Here is a 21,730-nt window from a genome sequence, read left to right on the forward strand (position 1 = left end):
TGAAGATAAAACAAAGGCTATAGCTATAACTATGTACCAGTAGCATAGCAGGAGTGGGGTGAGAGAAGCAACGTCCCTGGGTGTAAAGTGTTGGGGGGGGGCACAATCAGACATTCCGGATTGCTGTTTTGCATTTGCAGTCAAACCAGAAAGGTATAACACTCCATGTGTAGTCTAAACTGCAGTTTGCTACAGTTTGAAAGTAATAAAAAAATACCCCCTTTTTAACTAAATCCTGAGTGCTGTAGTGCTCCTTGTAGTCAGGGTATAAACTATAGCATCTGTTTGCTACATTTATTGCAAGCAGTTTGCTAGAATTTAAAAGAAGAATTTTTTTTTACTAAACAATCAGTGCAGTAGCACTCTATGCAAAAAGGGTATAAACTGTAGCAACTGTACAGTTTAAAAGAAGAATTTTTTTTTAATATAATGTGCAGAAGATGGGTCAGGGCAGGACACAGAAATGGGACCTGAATGGCTGGGGAAGGTGGGGGAGGGCAGATGAAGAGCTGGGGTGGGGTGTGGATCTCACTGTGATAAGCCGATGGCTGCAATGTAACCATCGGTTTATTACAATAAAGTAGATTTTTTTCTTTCTTTTTTTTTTTTTGCTCTTCAGTGGAAGAGGGGAGAGTGTGACTCTGACTCTAAATAGCCAATGGCTACAATGTATTAAAGTGAAGTCACTTTTTTTTTAGTCTTCAGTGGAAGAGTGGGAGGTTGAACATAACTGTAATAAGTCAATCACTACAATGTAGTGACTGGCTAATTACAGTGAAGTGCTTTTTTTAAGTTTTCTGATCTTGAGTTGAGGGGGTAGGGCACTGATTCGTGGAATCGGCACAGATCACTGGTTGAGCCAGCTAGACTTCTGTTATGTACCCATATGTGAAATGGTCCAGCAATACCCATATTTATCGGGACATGATAAAAGGAAGTATTTAATAGTGTGGATTAAAAAGGATTCTCTTATATCAGCTAAGGATATTTGGGAAGAGACTAAACAAAAGATAATACAAAAACTGAGAAAGTAGAAGCTCTTATTTGTGGGTATGGCTAGCAAGATACAAGCAGTGAAAATGTTTTAATCCCTTTAGTTTTTTATACAGGTTAGGTGTATTTTTATCAACCACATAAGTAGTTTAGGACAATAATTACTAAAGAGTTGAAGGAACTTATCTGGGAGGGGAAAACGCAAGGGTCAAGTGGGTTAAGCTGCTCCTTCCAATTGAACAAGAAGATTTAAGATTACCTGATTTGAAGGGATGTTTTAGTGTAACACAGTTAAGGCTAATATTCATAACACAAGCAGAAAGTTATAAATCAATGTAGAAAGGGATAATGATGAAACAGAAGGGAAATTCAAGAAAGGCAGGAAACAAGAGCAATATGAAAGAAAGATATCCAGACAGTTCCAATAGTAGTAGGAGCAACGGGTCTTATAAAAAAGAATCTATAATAATATTTAGATATGTTGCCAATGGGTCCCCTACACATGATCGAAATGTCAGAAAGCCAAAACCCATATGGCCGAGACCATATGATCGACTTTTGAAATTTCGATCATGCAGAACAGGCATCTCCATATAGTGCAGAATGGGAAGATTCCCATCTTCCGCACTGTAGTGTGATCTCAGAGTTGGTATATTTAAATTGCAAAGGCCTCCCTGCTAGCAACATGTAGGTAAGTTTTAGTTTTGTTTTATTTTTTGTTTTTTTACATGTTTGAAATTTCAAAAGTCGAACATATGGTCTCAACCATATGGGTTTCAGCTTTCTGAAATTTCGATTATGTATAGTAGACCCATTGCTAATACATGTAACCCCATATGAATTGCAGAAGAAGTCATTATTGGGCACATTGCGGGTGCTGCGAAGAGCACTTTTGGCTGACATCAAAGACTGAAACAATACTAAGTTCATGCACTTTAATCATACTTTGACTTAGGAATGATGCTATTAAACCCAAAAGGCTTGGAGAAATTAAAAAAAATATATTCATAAACTAGCAGAAAGCATTCTAAGAACTAAACCCAACACAAGAATGGAGAAACAGGATTTTGCCTATAGGGATGACTGTAATTAGGCTACAGAGAACAGGCAAGAGGGGGCTGGAATTTATTGGAGAAAACTGGCAAAGGAAAGGTAAGAGAATTTGAAGAGTCCAAGAAGACATTTGGACTGCAAGCTAGATACTACATTCCCTATCAGGGATTGATATCAGAGTTTAGGCAAAGAGAAAGGGATAGTGGAATCCTAAATGAAAGACCTGCTCTAGTAGAGTTTTTTTGTTAACCTGAGAACAGAAGCTACAGTTAAAAAGGGGATTACTAGTAGGGCATATAAAATATTGTCCAGTAACTCTAGGAATCAATCAGAGGAAGTTAGAAAAGATTGGGAAGAGAAATTGGATAAGCAATTCACAAGGAAACAATGAGAGAGCATATGTATGGCTCCCAAGAATGCAACAAAGTCTAGAAGATTTAGGATTTTCACTTGAAGATTTTGCATAGGTATTTTTATACCTCAGGCAGACTTAATAGAATTTTTCCTCAGGCAGATGGTAAATGTTAGAAGTGTGATGGGGAAGAAAGCCAGCAGGGAACCTAATTTTGGGAGTGTTAAACTTCAAAAATTCCCTACAGAGTACTCTGTTATAAATATTGGAAGATCAAATGGGTGTAACTAAGGATTTTTCTTTTTGAGCTTGGATACAAAATCTGAATTGTCTAGGGAATTCTGGTAGCTGCCAAAAAAAGCAATTACTAGAAAATAGAAATCAAAGTGTAAATTACCTATATTTAAAATATTGAATATTGTAACAGAGATTAAAGAAATGGAAGTGGGATGTTTAGAAAAAGGTAGGAGGAAATTACATGGAAAGAAATGGAAATTGTTGGAAAAATACATGCAAAATTATGTTTTGGAGGAGGAATGAGATTTAAGGGAAGGCAGGAATTGAGCAATTTGTGTAATGTTGGATTGAAGATAGTTATGATATATGTTTTGCGTTTAAGAGTACAGGTTCGATGAAAATGGGAATGTGGAATCAAAGCTGGGTGATTCCTGTTTTTGACGACCTGCACTATTGCGAGTGTGCAGTTAAGTGAATGCACATATGTCAACGGAATTATAACTGCAGATCGCGTTACAGTGGGGATTGGGAAATTACCCTTTTCCCCACTGTAGTGCAATAGAGTTGGAATATATTATTTGCAGGGGTTGTGGGGGGCATAGCCCCTGCACAAGGGGAAGCAGGGTCAAGCCCCCCTGCAAAAAGATGACATTACTTGGTATACCATAGTGATTTGTTTCACAGAATGTCAAAAGTGCGAATTCGAATTTGATGGTATGTGCACTTTGACATTCTGTACTAACTGATATGCTGAACTTCACATATCTGATTTGCAAATGTGAATGGATTATTTGTGCACTTCAACATTCTCAAAGTAAACCATTTATATATATATATATATATATATATATATATATATATATATATATATATATATGATGTATATTGTTTGTAACTAGGAACATATTAATGTGGTTTGTTTTCTTTTATTTAAATGCATGTTTTTTTTTCAAACTCACTATATGCCCTGCACTATCAAACATCCTAACATTATACACCCCTAACAGAACTCTAAGATCTACCCACCAAAATCTAATCTCTGTTTATAAACCAAACCGTCCTGCTGGTCAGCTCCTGCTATCCTTCTCCGTCACCAAAAAATGGAATTTTCTCCCTCCATCCTTAAGAACTTCTGAGAACTCTGAACACTTCAAAACCCTGCTGCATTCTTACCTCTCCCAAAAATGGAAATGCAATTGCACTCCACCTACCTAAGCTGCTCAACACATAAATACTTTATCACACACAAAGTTTGTTCTTCCTTACTCACTATTGTTTAACCCTCTGTACTGCCTTCATGTAAATGTTTCCTCTATACCACTTCAGAGGATTAAACCTTCGTATAAATCTAACATGCTATTATTCATGCATAAAGAACTCATCCATACTAATGTTACTTCTATATCATTGTATTAATTTAACTTTGCACCACTGTTCTCAACCACTAAATATGTAAATATGCTCACATCCTTCTCTAAGCTACTGTTTAACATTTGTATAGTTTTTTTTTTGCTATTTTGTATGTAAAATTTGCTGAACTTGTTTCTTTTTCCACTATGCACTGTACATTATATTATAGAGGTTATACTATGTATTATTGGAGATTTTCTCCCCTGGCCTCCACTGAAAACGGGCTCTTTGAGCCCAGTGGACCTCCCCTGTCATCAAACTGGAAATAAATAAAATAAATAATAAATAAATAAATAAGCATGTTTACCTATGTGAGCTAACTCATTACAGCCGAGTGACTCCTCCAGGCGCATCTGAAGTTACCTCCTACTGATGCCTCTAGGCATCAGATATTGCTTGTTCATATTTGCATCATTCATTCCAAAACCATGCTATGTACAAGGTTTTTAAAGATTTAATCTTGAAGCTTACACAATGGCAAATGAAATGCATTAATATTTGACCTCTGTCTGGTACAGGTAAATAGACATTAACTGTTGTTTATGTGATATTAATTTATATTGATATAATTTTCAAATTTTTCTAAATATCTCAGCAATCAAGTAACACAGACATAACTCAGCTTCATATGAATGCTCTCAGCTAGATGAATAAAATGCTGCTGACATTATGTGTGTAACTTGAGTGATTGCTGAGATATTACAAGTTGTTTACAAAATATTACAAATGTAATAGTTACTGTGTCTACTGTGACTTATAGGATCATAGGATCATAGGAAGTTACTAGGCTAATGGCCCTAGGGCCCTTACAAGTTCTACCATTATTTCCACAATTAGCAGCTAATGCTCTTGTTTAAGAGGGACACGGGTGGAACCCCCGGGGTGAATTTACAGTTACCCATCCAATCATCCAGATTGCATTTGAAGAGGGCCAATGAGGTGCCCTGTTTGACATGAAGTGGGAGTCTGTTCCAAAAGCATGGTACCCACTGACAAATCTGTCCCTCCAGCAGGTTCTGTTAATGTCACAGACCAAGTTAAGGTCTTTAGAGCGAGTAACCCATATACCATTTGACTCTCGGATATGCAACATTTGCAATAAAGCATGATCCGAGATTGCCTTATATGCAACGCAGAGATCATCTCTGAGCAGTCTGTATGAAACAAAATAAAGTGATAGTGATTTCAGATGATGCACATAGGACAGCTGCCTTGAATTTTCCTTGTGAGGAACCTTTGTGGTTTCTCCAACTGCTGCAGGTGCTTGGAAAGGTACATACCAAAAGGGGCATTGTACTCAATTACTGACCTGATGAGAGAAGAGTACAGGTAGGTTTTAACTTCTTTTTTTCTGGAGGCAATGCCCTTACTTATGAGATGAGCAATATGGAATGCCCTTCTTAAGATTGTTGTCAACCTGTGTGCCCAGGTCTCTCACCACTTAGTGCATACTTAGGGTGTTGCTATTGATATGGTAGTTAGTAGGAATATTGCTCTTACTGAAAGGGATGATAATACAGTAGGAATATTGCTCTTACTGAAAGGGATGATAATACATTTTTTGCATTCAGTTAAAGGCCATAACTTTAGTGCCAATCATTTGTTTGTGTAAGACCCTCTTGCAGGATGTTGACATAATTTGGAGATTCTATGACTGTTCCCAGTTTGCAGTTATCAGCAAACTTTGTCAGCCACAGACCTTTAGTCTTTGCTTGTACTTTGGAGAAATAGATTCCAAACAGCAGAGGTCCCAGTTCGGATCCTTGTGGAATACCACTGGTTACAGGTGTGCTGTTGGAGGTGGATTCCCCTATTTTGACTATACTGTATGTGTTCTATCAGTGACCAGTTAGTGACACATCCAACAATATAAGGGTTGATACCTAGATGGGTGAGTTTGTCAATGATGCCTGAGTGGGGGATAGTGTCAAAAGCCTTGGCCAAGTCTAGGTAGGCTGCATGCATAGCTTTCCCCTCATCCAGGTCCTTGGTGACTGTCTCAAAGAAGTCCTCCAGGTTTAACAGGCAAAATCTCCCTTTGACAAATCCAAACTGAGTAGGGTCAAGTGTTTGGTGATTACCTATATCTTTTTTGATAAGGTCCATGATGATTCGCTCCATGACCTTGCAGATAAGGCTAATCAGGCTAATAGGCCTATAGTTCCCGGGGTGAGTGGAAGCACCACCTTTGTGCAAGGGAATAAAAGTGGCTGTTTTCCATTCAGCTAGGAAGAAGCCAGTGCTTAAACTATGATTGAAAAGAGTACCCAAAGGTGTTGCCAGCTCTTGTTGGAGCCCATGTAAGATGCAGCCACTGATGTTATCAGGTCCCATAGATGCTGTGATTTTGGCCTTAGAGAGGGTGTTTACAACCTGCTCTTTAAAGATACAAGGTAGGGGTCAGTTGGAGGGATGTCATGGGGTATGTGTGGCAGGGACAGAGGTGTGAGGTTTTCACATAACCTGTCGGCCAACAGGTTGGCTATGTCCACAGACTCAGTATATCTGGTATCATTAACTATCAGTTTGGCACAAATCTGGGCCTTTCCTTTTAGGTTATGGATGCAACTAAAGAATGCCTTATGATTGTCCTTAGTTGAGGAAGCTAATTTGGATTTGTAGTTTGCTTTGGAGCACTTCACAAGAAGTTTTATTTGCTTGTTTAAGCTGGGGGGGGGGTTCCAGTTTAGGGCTCACTCCATCTTACTCTCAGACAGCAATTTCTATCTCTTATTGTAAAGCCTGTTAATAACAGTTGTCCACCAGGTAGGTTTGCTCTTTTTTGAGGAGCTTATTTGGTCCTATCTGGTACAACTGAGTCAATGAAGTTATACAGATATTTGTATAAAGCACATATATTAGGTGTAGAGCTCAGATTAGTTCCAATTCCATCTGAGGTGGGGCAGTTAGCTTAGTATGAATCTATGAATCTATGAATCTATAAGAGGTTATAATCTGCTTTGGAGAAATTTTTCAGTTTAGTTGCTGCTCGGGGGGGGGGGTGTTGTCAGGTGTGATAGTTGCTTTGAATGAGACTGATTTTGGTAAGATCTCACCAGGGAAGACCTCACAGTAGGGGTGCTACAGTGGTCCCCCAAATTGGTAAGTACCAGATACAGGATATTGGCACCCCTTATGGGGGTGTCAACCAGCTGGTCCAGGGCATTGCAGTTAACAAAGTCAAGGAACCTTTGGGCAAGTGAGTTTGAGCACAAGTAATTTACCCAGTAAATGGATGGGTAGTTAAAGTCACCTAAAACCATGGTGTTCAGATGTATCTTGATAGACTCAAGTAGATCTAAATAGGCAGAGTGGGTGTCCTGATTCATGGAGGGAGTCCTGCAGCTGGCAATGAGTTGAATAGGTGGCCTACCAACTGTTAATTGCAACTGAAGTATCTCCAGGGAATCATACCGTTTAACCAATCTGGAGGTGTATTTATCTTTAATGAATACTGATACACCGCCTCCTTTAGTTTTCATGCCTTCAGTTTGTGTTCTGAATGTGTGGAAGGAGGTGTAACCCAGTATGGCTGGGGTGCTCCCCACAGCCTTGAACCAGGTCTCTGTGACTATACAAATGTCTGCATCTTTCAAGGCAAGGACTGCTTCCAGTGAGCGCAGTTTCATGTTAAGACTCCTAGCATTTAGAAGCATAACCTTGAGGGTGTTTTTAGATGGAGTTTTTACATCAGGAATTTTGTCCTTGATACACTGCCTAAAAAGACACTATGGGGGTGGCAAGAGCCTTAGCCAGTACCCAAAATCCCAGGGGTGACAAATGAAGACTATCTCTGCCAAAGCCTCGAGGTCTGTCAATCATGTCATCCTAGGCTGACAGATACTGGATCCCCTTAGAATGACTTATAAAATTCAGTTTAAGAGCTAGAACCTAAAGAATACTACCACTGTAAAAATAGTCTGTGCTGAAGAGTTTGCCATTTATACTTCTTTCATAACCCCAATGGTTCCAGAAATATGAACATTTGTTTGAAATGTGACGGCATAATTTGATTTTGTCAAAAGGCTTAGGCTCTACCCATCAGAAGTTGCAGTGCAAACTTCCTGAGCTCCATTGGAGTGAATGCCTTAAGTGATAATTCAGTGAAGGTGTTAATAAAAAGAACTTCAGTGAGAAACTGCACTGAGCTAAGCTGAGCACTGCTGGACCACAGCTTACCCAAACTGCTTCAGGGTTTCTTCTATTTACTGTAAAGAGTGTCCCTATATGAACACCCTGTTTGGGTTTCTATAAGGTAGGAAAGGGGGAAGATTGGAAAGCTAGAAATAGGGGAGAGAGAAGACAAAGAAAACATAAAAGAACACATTAAGAGGATTGTGCAGGTGGATGGGAGAGAGGAAGGGCATTACATTTTTATGGGGGATTGGTTCCTGACCCAGACACTCCCCATACCCTAGAATAGACTGCCCATACATGTCAAGCAGAGCACCTCCTTGGCCCTCTTCAAAAGGAACCTTGACGATTGGATTGAAGATTGAAAATTCACCCCGGGGATCACATCAGTCGCCCTGCTAGACAGGGGTTCAAGGAAGTAAATACTGTGGGAAGAAATATCCAGGGAATTGTTATGGCTAGGCTTGTATAGGCCCTAGGGCCAATAGCCTAGTACCAACCTATGAACCTATACAACCCCATTATTCAATTGTTTTTAAGATGGTTGGTGAAGGAATAAGGCTAGACGGTGTCAGAGAGAGAGTTTGGAAAGAGTTAGGCACACAGAAATGTAAAAACAAAGAAGACATACCGGAACACTATGGTGGGCTGATGTTGGGGATGACAAAACATACAAATAGACACAAAATGGAAGGGGAGGAGATCTGTGATGCAGCTTCCGCTGCTGTCTGGAGGACCTCAGTTATCTCTATGATGCTATGTGAAGGACCAGGAGGGGAGACCTCACTGGTTTGGGTGTGGAGGTCTCCAGTGGCTCAATGGATGGAGACATCTGGGTCAGTAAATCCTTTCCTTCTTTTTTTAAATGTTTTTTGTGTCCTCCCCCACATCACCCTAATGACACTGTTATCCAGTGCCCATGTCGGTTCCAGATCTACCAGCTACTACAAACCTCCAGTACTTACTTTGTATCCTGCTGGGGTGGTCATAGAATTTAAGGAGGTCCAGAGGTCTTGACTATCCATATTCCCTTGTATGGATTTTTTTGTTAGCACACCCTACCCACTTTCCCCTGCTCCATTCCCTGTGTTCCCCAACTTCTTCTGAGAGCTACTTCCCTGATTGGTCCCTGAGTGTCACCAGTAAATGCCTTTCCTGCTGAGATGGGCTGCCCACCCATTATTACCTGCAAGTGCCACAGACCAAGGAGACGCTAGTCGAGCCAGTGTCACATAGGCTGTAGTTAGGGCTTTATCCCTTTAAGGTAAGGCACTGACTGGGTCAGCAAGTCTTGCACCCACTAGAAGAGAGAGAGATGGTAATGGGTGCAGGTGCCTCTCTACAAACTTCTCAACCATCACCTCAACTAGGCTGTGAAGCTCATGGTTCATAGCTTACCAGCCTGGCACACACGGTGGGAGCCAAAAGGAGGGGGAGCCACCATCTCCCACCTTGTACAGTCATCCCTGGACAGGCAGGGGGAGGTGGTGAGCATTCCCTAACCTCTGAGGTCTGCAGCTGAACATACAGAAAAAAATGAACATAAAAAGGAGAGGAAAAAAAAAGAAAAAGATGGAGAGAGTAAGTGACTGAGAAATGGAGGTAAACAAATGGACTCAGCGGTTCTCAACAGTTCTGAAGCAATAGTGGCTTGTTTAACAACATAAAATGCATCATTTATTCATTTATTCAGAAGTTGCTGTTATGCAGGGTTACAGATTTTGCATGTAGTGATGGAATGACTGCATTCTGACAACTACTTCCTAATGATAATCATTCTTACTGATTCTTGTGCAGTGTGAATTAAAAATTGCTTTACTTTGTGAAATGAGATATCATAAACAATCTGTAAGGAAGATGCAGAATGCACCCTTTACAAATAAAGAAATATCTATGATCGGGAACAAAAATACTTTGCATTTACCAACTAGGTGATCATGATTTAGACTGAGTTTGTGTGTCAGATATGTGAATTATTGACACTACCAGGATGTTGGGCTAACACCTTAGTGATGCCCCCCCCCCCACTGACCCGTATCAAACATTGCCTGACAGTTAATGGAATGGTATCCCTTTCTGTTGCAATACAGCTCTCCCTGTGGTCAAGATCAGGCTCCTATGGCAAAATGGTTGCAAGTTATTGCAACAAGCGTCTTTTGAAAGTGTGCCATCCCATAGAAGGCAAGCATGGTACTGGCTCAGTTCTGAGGTGACACTGGGAAATATATGTACTGAGCCACATGTGCCAAGAGTATGTGAAGGAACTGTTGAAGTATCTTCAAGGCAGAAGCCTGTGAGATATCTAACATGTCCCCAGTGCATCTCAGGAAGGTTCCTGTGGGAAGTATAGTGTGGGCTATAGGTACCTCGGTATCCACAGATATAAGAAGGCCAGACATCCCCCCACTTCTGAGTCATACAGACTCACTAAAGCCGATACTATGTCCCTGTCCACTCTAAACCTGTCCAAAATGTTCTGACCAGCAAATTTCTGATGGGTCAACCTTTACCTATATCTTTACCTTTTCAGCTGGCTAGCATCACTGGGCACACCTGATTTTGACATGAATGAGACAAGCACCTCACAAAGGGATTCAGCTAAGCTGCCAGGTGACTACAGGCATCTTCTTGGATTACATCGTAGAAGAAAATGGTGTGACTTTGCTTTTTATTAGCCTTATGCTCAAGGTGTGGATGAGCATCAGAAAGCAACTAGAATAGCACAAAGATGGGAATTCCTCCTGTTTTATATATGATAGTCATAGATTTTTCATATATTCTTCGGTTAGATCTCATTATTACTTCATCTGCATACTACTGGGTGAAATGGCTAGAAACAACTGTGCCTAAGCAAAGCTGATGTCTCTGCATCATGCCTTAGTTGTGCTGAAACACAGCCTGAGCAAATTCCCTCTACACCTAAACATAATGACTGTGAATACCGCCCTTATTATACAAACTCTTGCCCATTCAAAACAAGAAAAATCTCGCTCTTCATGGCACATATTAAGAAACCACAAGGCTCTACTCCTCTACAAACACCCCTTTCAATTGATTAAGGGAAAACTATTTTTTCTAAATCCAGTCCAGCAGTCTGGAACTCTTTGCCAAAAATTTGAGACAAATTAATACTCTTCCACTTTTTAGTAAACAGCACAAAATATGCTTCCAAGAAATCTAAATGCAATTGTTTTCTGGACAAAGGATGATCCTACATGGCTATCTGACCTTAAATTATACTTCAGTTTTATTTTTGTACTCTGCTGATTTAACTCATTGCTATAATTACCCCTAATACTTTTTTCCAGTATGTATATTTTGTGCCTAGGTATACTCTAACATCAGCACTAGTTATTTTCAAGACATATTTTCAATTTTCAAATGTCATTATGTAAAAGTTGCATTTGTTTTTATTCTCAAAATGTATATAAATATCTCCGGCTCATATCATTTTAAAATTCTTATTATCTAATTAGTATTATTTAGCATTTGTTGATCAGGAAAGTCCAACTAGGACAGAGCTTATTTGAAGGCCTGGGGAGAAACGCTCCAGATGCATGTATTTGGAATGTGGGAAGAAACCAGAGCACCTGGAGGAAACCCATGCAAACACAGGGAGGACATGCAGACTCCACACAGAAGGAACCCCAGCTAAGAATCGAACTAACCTCTCGCTGTGAGGTGATAACATTAACTGCTGCACCACTGTGTAAACTTGCATTTATCTGTTTTGTAAATGATATTATTGTATATCATTGTAAATCCCTTTTGACCTGGGGGATAGCTGAACCTCAGAGCAGTCTTTTCCTTTACCCCAAGTTAACAAACTTAAACAAAAAGTAAATACTGTGGCAGAATTACAGTACGGTAAGGCTGAGTAATTGTCAACATTAACCTTGCTGATGATATTTGAAAAAAAATTCATATGATCTGCTCTTCTCACAAAACAACAAAAAAAAAAACAGAACTTAACAGCCTACTGCACTGCTTATTTGTTTGTGACTTGAATTCTGTTGTACTTTAAACAAGTGTTAGCCCTAAACTCAGGTCACATGTCCTTGTTCCAAAGACTGGTAACACACTATATCCCAGTATAAGTGCTCAACATTACCACAGCAAACAACAGGTAGTCTGACCTCCTCTAAGGTTAAAAATTTAGACGTGTCTTCCAATGTTCACTTACCAATGAATCTAGTCAGGATTCCTAAGCACTTTGCTGAGATTTGTATACTGAGTTTTCCATCACTTGAATGGCACAAGAATTCTTTATATGTTGTGCATATTGTTGAAGGACTACCTTACATATGTTGCTATGTCTGTCAACTTACTTGATGTTTAATGAAAATATCCCTCAGTTACATTACAATAGTAAATGATGACATATTTATGGATATTTTCTGATCCTTTCAGATCCCATTCTACAAAGACTGTGGTGAGGATGACGAATGTGTGTCGGACCTTGTACTGAAGGCTAAAATGGACATCAGTGGCTCTAGGTAATCAAGCTATGTTAAAACAGACTGCATGACTATGGGCAAGAAAAGTTCTTTGAATGGTTTTCATATCATGGCACCTACTCTTAATCCCTAAAGTTCATTTCTTACAAGCTCTGACACATGAGACCTTAGGTAGATATCTTCTGTTAAGGATTGCAACTCAGAAATGCAGCTTTTACTCACTGGTAGTCTACGTATTAGAACAAGAATCCAAGCACTTTGTGTGAGGCTAGAACATCCAGCCTTCTGATCTTGCCAACATCAAAAAGCAATTGCTGATAAACCATTAAAAGCACAGAAGTCCAAAAACAAATCATCACTTGAATTCATATGAAGCAAGAAGTTTCTCCCATTCATTCTTCTCTAGACATTTCCATAATGTCCCACATGCACAGTGAAGATTCCCAGTACAAGTACAAAATCAATAGGGGATTCTGTACTGAACACCACATATATGGTCCATAAAAAGACTGAATACCTTAAGGAGATGTCACCTAAGTATGCATACAGACAGACAGACAGACAGACAGACACAATTTTCCTTTCTATAACTTGCAGTCAAATTATACCAAACATCATCAAAGTATGGCTCCCTGCACATACTTTGTGTCTCTCCTTAGCGTCATCTCCACAAAAGGAGACAGAGAGAGAGAGAGAGAGAGAGAGACTACCCCTGTCCAAAAGGTCTGGTTCTAGAACCAGTATTGTATGTAGAACTAAGACCAAATAAACCTAGCTGGTACTTTTCAACTTTCCACACAAGCTCCAATTTCTTTCCCAGAAGAGGTAGCATTTTATGTTCCAAGTGCCATTTTCCATTACCAGGGTCGAGTCCACCTTAATTCATCCTGATTCTGCTTGTCACTTGACTGACATTGCACCTGAGCTCCACCTTTCACCTTGTGAGAAGTAGGTCCACACAGTGGATCCATGCAACTTTTTTGATTGACCCCAGTAGAGCTATAAGGGACACAAAGCTACCAGGCACTTCCCTGTAAACACTACCCCAGGCCTGTCTCCAGGGATGGGCCCCACTATAGAAAAAAGTGACATGATGCAGAATAAAACATAGTGAATTCCATTGTAGTTTATATAAAATCCTATGTCCTACAGCACAAGACTTCTAAGGGGAAGAAGAAAAGTTGAAGTACATAAAGTTTAATTACACTGACACTTGCCAAAAACCAATGACTGACAGGTTGAAAATTTATTAAGGATTTTGATTAAAGTATTGCAGTGTTAATATATGTAAGAAGCCATGTGTTATATCTAAAATTATTATAGCTTCAAGTTTATTTAAACCCATTTTCTGTCACCACCTCTAGTTAAATGAGGTGCACCCCTCACACAAAATTTTAAAGCATTTTGGCCACTCTGTTGAAAAAGGTCTTCAGTTAAGGCAAATGACTTAATTCATTGTTGCTTTTAATATCATGAATGTGCTGTTGAAGTCTGAGCTTGGCCATTCTCATGGTCTGACCTATGTACCACTTTGAATTTGACCAAGAACAAAGTGCAGCATATAGGATTTACCCTTAAAGTGTTTACTAGTAATAATTAAAGAATCAGAACTATAACCATTTTGCAAGCACTTCACTATGCACAAGGAAAAGTATCTTGATGAATGGACACCCCACCCCTCTTCCACAGGGTCACCTCTTCCACTTTAAGAGGCAGAGACAAATCTCCCAGTAAAATTCATAACCACAGTAGGGTACTTTACTTTAAGCATTATGTAAATCACATACAAATCTTCTTTACTTAGTCAACACTACATGTATGAGAATAGTATTACCTACCGCAACCTTTGATGGCTGTATTAGCATGTTATATCAACATATAATTTGTACCAACATTCCCTGTACCTATAATAACACAATCTCATACCCCGCAACATGCACCATGCAGTCATAATTACACCTACCCTTGCAGCATTTTTCCACAGCATAGACTACCTCCCATAACGTTTCCACTGTATAACATAACATCAATTCCCAAAACAAGAAACAGTTCAAGAAAACATCGTATTCCTATTACAGTAACTTGATACTAATCTAAGTACATAAAAGAGGCAACATTTACCACTAACAAAACTATGTAACACAGATATTTCTTACTAAACAGAACCAAGCTTCTTCCTAAACATATACTTTGAACTTTCTTCTTACAGGCAGTAGCTCTCATGATGTTACGTGACATCAAACATATCAAGTTAATCTACACATCCCTCAACAACCAAAACACAGTTTCATAATTGCATTAGTAATCCTAAGTAGCATTATTAACAAATAGTGTAGACTTGGGTCTCACAGTACAACCCAGCCGTACTAGCTAATACTGAAACATGGCTTAAATACTAACACTGCACATCTACTCTTTTAAAGAATAACTATCACTGTTTCTACAATCATAGACCTGGAAGTAAGACAGGATATGGACTACTTCTTCTAATTAAAAATAACACCACAGTACAACCCACATTACTTGATGCCAATGTATCCACTAAAACACTAGGCATAACAGGCTTATAGTTCAAATTATATTTTAGAATATCCTGAATACAATTGTCTTTATATACTTATCACCACCAGCCAGTCTTAGAGTAGTCAACCAGCATCTAGACTTTTTTTCCTTAAAAAATCTGGAAATGCTAAACTAATTATCCTAGGAGAACAAAACCCAAACTGGCATGGACCTCAGAAATATTATTTAGAAAGCTCCCTTAAGAAAGACAGCCTCACCCAAATGGTAAAACAGCCAAGAACCTCCTTCCAAGCTCTAACTCCCTTGCTTCTTGAATGCAAGCATACAAGAGTGCCACCTAATTCATTCATTAATCGTAATCCAGTTTTGTCATTTTGGTTCTTCAAATCATCTAAGCTTATCCCAAAAATAAAAATAATATCCACTAGATCCATCGCTCTGCTCATCACAACAGATACTAAACATTGACCTGGAAGCAGCTACTTGGGAAGTGATCTTCAGTGACAGCCATACCCCTCAACTGGTCTGCATCTGACGCAGCACCCTAAGTTTGCTTCTCAGGTTTATGTCCACTCTGCTGTTCCAATCTGATGCAAGACAACTTGGATTTTGTTCTCTTTCACTGACTAGATTAAAGAGCAAATGAGAGGAGACAGATTTCTGTTGTCTCAGCCAAAACAGGCCAATAACATACAAGGCATCTAGCACTGTGTAATCCTTTTAAAATAAAAAGCTACTGCTCAGAGCGAAAGAGGTGCACGTAGGACATATTGCCAAAAAGGGTATAGTCTGTCAGCTGTGCCAGATTTTTGCAGAGCATCACTGTTTTTGGCTTATGTTTTCACTCTGTCCCTTGCAAAATGTTAAGACAAACACTGATGCCATTAAGTAGGTTTAGGAGTTCCATACTCATTGTTTGGAAAATATATACTGTTGCAACACCTTAAATCTGAAGTGAGTTAGAGTACTATTTAAACATCAGTTAAAAGTTGTTATTTTGGCCTTTGTCTGGAATTCTTGAGCAGAGAAGTTGGGAAATATTTTGGTCAGTTCCTGATAAAATGTCTGGTTTTCTGGCAAATTGTTGTTGACTGTAGTAAGTAGATAATGACAGGCCTGTCAGTTGCAGACTTCATATCCTTCAGATAATGGGTTAAAGCAAAGCTTGTTATTCTAGCAACTTTCTAAATATGCAAGAGCAATATTTAAGATTTTTTCCTGACTTTGAGTGTTTGTGATTCTTAAGCCAAGAAGCTGGGGGGGGGTGCACTGCATGATCCTGAAAGCAGCAGGCAAAGCATTTCCAGGCCATTATTTATGTATTTGTGGATGTAATACATGTTTTTTTGAGTGTGTGTATGTATGTAATTATACACTGCAAAACTTTTTTAGTGTTATGATAGATAGGATGTGAAAAATGCAACATGTTGTTCAAAAAAAATGGAAGAGCTTATAGCAATATTTTGGTGAGGTGGCAAAACAGTGTTGTAAACTTGCAGTAACTGGTTCTATATCATATGAAACTGTTTGTCTTTGTTTGTCTTTTTGGCTTTTTCCGGTTAGGGGTCGCCACAATGGAACTCCAGTCTGCTAATGATTGGCAGTAGATTTTTTTATGGAGCAGAGTTGCCAGCCCGATGCCCAACCATCAGCGAAGGCATGCCCATTTACGCATGTCTTTCAGAGGCCACTCGACCACGGGGAGGACATGCAGACTCCACACAGAAGGCACTCCAGCCATGAATCAAACAGGAGAACCTCTTGCTGTGAGGCAACAACGCTACTGCTGTACCACCACTGCACTAAAATAAGTAAAATCATTATTTTTTCCTGAAGAAAGAAGTTTTGCTTTGTTAGAAGTGCTTGGAGCTCAGGTTTCATTCTAGGTTGATGTGTATTCTGAGTTATTATTTAGCCACAACATAACCTTGTCACTACAATAAACAGAACATGCTGGAGGGATAGATTCCTGTCTCAGAGACTTTCCATACTCTGGAACAAACTACCTATCTGTATAAAACAAAGCTCCTCATTAGCACTCTTCAAGAAAAACCTTGATTGGATGAGAGATAGGAAATTCACCCCGGGGATCACTTCTGTGGCTCTGCTTGACAGGGACACAGGAAAATAATTTTCTTGGGTGGCAAAAGCCAGGGTACTGTTTGGCTAGGCTTATATAGGCCCTAGGGCCAATAGCCTAGTACCTACCTATGAACCTATGAAAGTTCCTGAGCCATGTCATGGACAGATAAGAATATACAATGTTTATACTAATTCTGATAACTAAACTGTAGTCGTAACTAGCATGTATAGCAAACCAAGTAAACAAGCATGCGTGTCTTTTTACAGTACAGTAAGGATAATTTTTTTCTGGTTAAGCTATGTAGGTGTGCACCCATCAACACCACAAGGGTTCTAATAGCTTGTACTTGGTAAAATGGTAAGTTTGCACATTTGTGTCCTCACCCACAGGGATATGAATGTATACATTAATGAAAATTTGGATTGTTATGATTTTGAAAGCTGTGAGGTTGAAAGGTATGAGGACAACAGTTTTATAATAGCCCTCATCTTTTTACATTTCTCATGCAGAAAACAGACTCTTTCCTCTGAGGGAAAATATAGGTTCATAGGTAGGTACTAGGCTATTGGCCCTAGGGCCTATATAAGCCTAGCCAAAAAGGTACCCTGGCTTTCGCCACCCAAGAAAATTATTTTCCTGTGCCCCTGTCAAGCAGAGCCACAGAAGTGATCCCCAGGGTGAATTTCCTATTTCCCATCCAATCATCAAGATTTTTTCTTGAAGAATGCTAATGAGGAGCTCTGTTTGACATAGATAGGTAGTCTGTTCCAGAGTATGGGAAGTCTCTGGGACAGGAATCTATCCCTCCAGCATGTTCTGTTTATTGCGGTGACAAGGTTAAGGTCCCTAGTGTGTGTAACTCAGAGGGATTGGGATTTCTTTAAGTGGAGCATGTCCAACAGCTCTGGGTTTGACATAGCTTTGTATGTTAGGCAGAGATCGCCTCTGAGTAGGCGATATGCAACAGAGTAAAGCTGGAGTTTTTTGAGACGGCCTGCGTGGACATCTGTTTGACACCAGTAATCCTCTTTGTGAGGTATTTCTGTGGCCTTTCCAGTTGTTATATGTTATATTAATATATATATATATATATATATATATATATATATATATATATATATATTGTTGTGTCTTTCGACTTTTCCCGGTTAGGGGTCGCCACAGCGGAACTCCGGTCCGCTAATGATTGGTAGTAGATTTTTACATACCGAGTTGCCGGCCCTGACGCACAACCTTCAACGAAGGTACGTCCATTCACAAATGTCTCCACACAGAAGACGCTCTAGCTGAAAATCGAACAGGACATGTTACTGTGAGGCGACAATGCTACCGCAGCACCACCACTGCTATATATAATATATATATATATATATATATATATATATATATATATATATATATATATATATATATATATATATATATATATATGTTATGTTAAATATAGGTAAAAGTTACTTCTTGCCCAGAGATTATTCTTGAAAGTTAAACTTTTTTTTTAAACAATGGAATTGAGCCTGCAAACTGTCAAAATCAGACCACTCTAATACAGACAATAAAGTTACATACTACAACATCAAAAAGCAAACTCATACTGCTGCAAACACAGCAAAAGCATCATACATATGGAATAGGCAGATTTCTTGCAGGCATCCCTAAACAGATGGAAAATTCTAAAAGCAATGACTCGTAACCTTCAACAAACCTCAACCACTTCAAACCTCAAACATAAAAAATTGATTTCATCAGTTCCAGCAAGCTTGCAACATTCCAAACCTCCAGCAATCCAACTCCACAACAAGAAATATACTATTCAAAATGTATGACCTTCCACCATTTTGCTTAAAGTTGTTTTTTTCACCTGCAACAGAAGTTGCAAGCATTACAAAATACTGGCATAAACAGTCAATAAAACATTCTACCCTACACACTAGATGCATTCAAATGTTGGTAAAACCAATCTATAAAACCATTGCAGTACTTTATTAACCTATCACTAACTACAGCCTCCATTACATTCTCTTGGAAACATACAATAGTTCTAATTTCCAAAGCTAAAAACCCATCATGAACATCAGCAACTGATTACAGAACAAATGTCATGTTGTGCAATTTTGTAAAGATCATGGAAAAGCTACTGTACAATAAGTTCCTGGACTACAGCTCCAAATATGACTTATTGTCAAATGTGCAGCACAGCCTTCAGAACAAATTCAATATACAAACAGAGCAAACTCACCAATATTATATTTGAAATAATGGAAAAAGAATGAATAACAGATGCTCTGTTTTCTGAGAACATTACATTACTGCCATAAAAAAATTGTTATTACTAAATGCATAACTAGCAAATTTTGTATCAACAGTACAGCCCTAAACTGGTTCTCTGACTATATGAATAATACCTTTCCAATCAAGCATGGTGCTAGTACACCAGGTAATGGAGCTTTTACAGCTTGAATACCATAAGGCTCAATTCTGGGGCTGCTTCTATTCTTAATATTCATTAGCAACCTATCATATGACATAGCACATCACAAATGTACCTGATATGCAGATGGCATTATAGTACTGCAATATGACAGTTTCTCTTCACAGAATACCAGAAAAGATACAACAAGACTTCAATTCAGTATGCAACTTGCTGACTGAAATGCTGCTCATGATTAAAGGAAGAACCTCTGTGCTATTTGGTATCAACCAAAAACTGAACTCAAACCCATATGTAACATATATAGATCTAACAGCATACTTTTACCTGCAGTCGCACAGCAATAATACCTTGGCATTATCTTTTTTTATCCTGGCATTATACTTAAACCACAACTAGCAATTGTTGCACAAGTGAACATTTTCATAAAGGTAACCAACAATGTAGAGTACAATTACTCAAGCCTACTCACTGCTGAGTCAAGAAAAGTGTTGGCATTGCACATGATAATTCCAAATTGAAATACTGTCTACTCCAGTTCACATCAAACTCAGTCAAAAACACTTATAACCTACCAAAAGCAGTGAACAGAATGAGTTAAGCTAATAAAACTAAGCAGCAACAACAATATTCATATTTCTATGTGAACCAAGAAAGCAACATTGTCTATCACTAGAAGCAGCAAATTGGATGCCACTAACTACCAGGGTCACACTACTATTAAGTTGCCTTACATTCAATTTGTTCAATTATTTCTACTGCCCCTTTTAGCACACAAATTGCATCACAGAAAACAACTCACTCCCACTGCTTATCTACAGACAATGCCATATCACTCAGATGGTGAGACTTCTCTAAAGCAATAGGAGAGAAAGCCTTATCAGTGCTTGCTCCAGCAGCATGGACTTGTCAAGTAAAAGTATCATGAATTTTCAAATTAAAAAAAAAAAGAAATTAGCTAAATCTCTTAGTAGGGAATACAAATGTCACAGTTTTGACAACAACTTGTTGTGTCTTTCGGCTTTTCCCGGTTAGGGGTCGCCACAGCGGAACTCCGGTCCACTAATGAGTGGCAGTAGATTTTTACTGGACTGAAACAAACAGCACACTCATGTTCACTCAGTCTGATACATGTAGGCTTACCTGTTACCTTATCAACAGTCATGCCTTTGTTTGCAAATCATTGTATATGTGTACTGTATTGTGTTTTACTTTTATTTCTCTTGTTATCAGGGGCGGCCCGTGCTATTGGACTGCCGGACTGCAGCCCCCTCAACTTCAAACTAACAAAATAAAAAAAATAAAAAGAAAAAAAATATTTTAAAATTTCGCGGACTTCGTGCATGCGCACTAGTCCAGACTGCTGCTGAGACAGTCTAGAGCATGGAGCATGCGCAGATTGTCTCAGCAGCAGTCCTGATTGAGACATGTGAACAGGAGCGCTCCCACAAGTCTATGCAGTTTTAAACTGCATAGACTGCCTGGGAACTCACTGGGGAAAAGCCTCGGGGTCGGACTGCAAGGTCGTCAGTCAGGAGAAGGATCTCGGGTCTGGATTGGAGCTTGCTGCAGGGGAAGATCTCGCGACGGGCAAGGTTGGATTTGCACGGGTTTTTCAGCTGCACTCGTCGGGGGTTTTGTGGACAGGGACCTGGATTTAATGGTGATTTTGCAGACAGGGATTTACTACAGGACCAGGTGAGTGTACAGGGACTTTCAGTGTGTGTGTGTGTGTGTGTGTGTGTGTGTGTGTGTGTGTGTGTGTGTGTGAGAAAATGCCCCTGGTGCAATATACTGGTGGTTAGGCTCATGGTGGTGTGGTAGGGAATACCTCAGGCTTGAACCCTGTACCTTGTATGCGGGTGTTAAAGACCTGAATTCCCTACCCACCACCATTTGTAAAAAAATTGCAGATTTTTGCCTCATATTTGATCTGATCTGTTCCTCATAATATCTGTGGTTTATAAATGTTGCAGTGCTTGATATTTGATGGTGCAGTTGTAGTATTGTTGCCTCACAGCTGCAGGTTCTCAGATTTGCTTCTTGGCTGGGGTGTC

General features: G+C 39.3%; 1 protein-coding gene across 1 annotated transcript in view; it reads left to right on the top strand.

Moving 5' to 3' along the window:
* ITGA10 (integrin subunit alpha 10) overlaps nucleotides 1–21,730 on the top strand; it is an 837,220-nt gene that overhangs the window by 580,392 nt on the left and 235,098 nt on the right. Inside the window, exon 19 of the mRNA XM_044079978.1 lies at nucleotides 12,590–12,675. Within this exon, the coding sequence (XP_043935913.1) occupies nucleotides 12,590–12,675 (86 nt within the window). The remainder of the gene's footprint in view (nucleotides 1–12,589; nucleotides 12,676–21,730) is intronic.

Source organism: Protopterus annectens, chromosome 8.part0 (assembly GCF_019279795.1).
Source record: "Protopterus annectens isolate FY-2018-M chromosome 8.part0, PAN1.0, whole genome shotgun sequence".
NCBI classification, from domain to species: Eukaryota; Metazoa; Chordata; order Ceratodontiformes; family Protopteridae; genus Protopterus; species Protopterus annectens.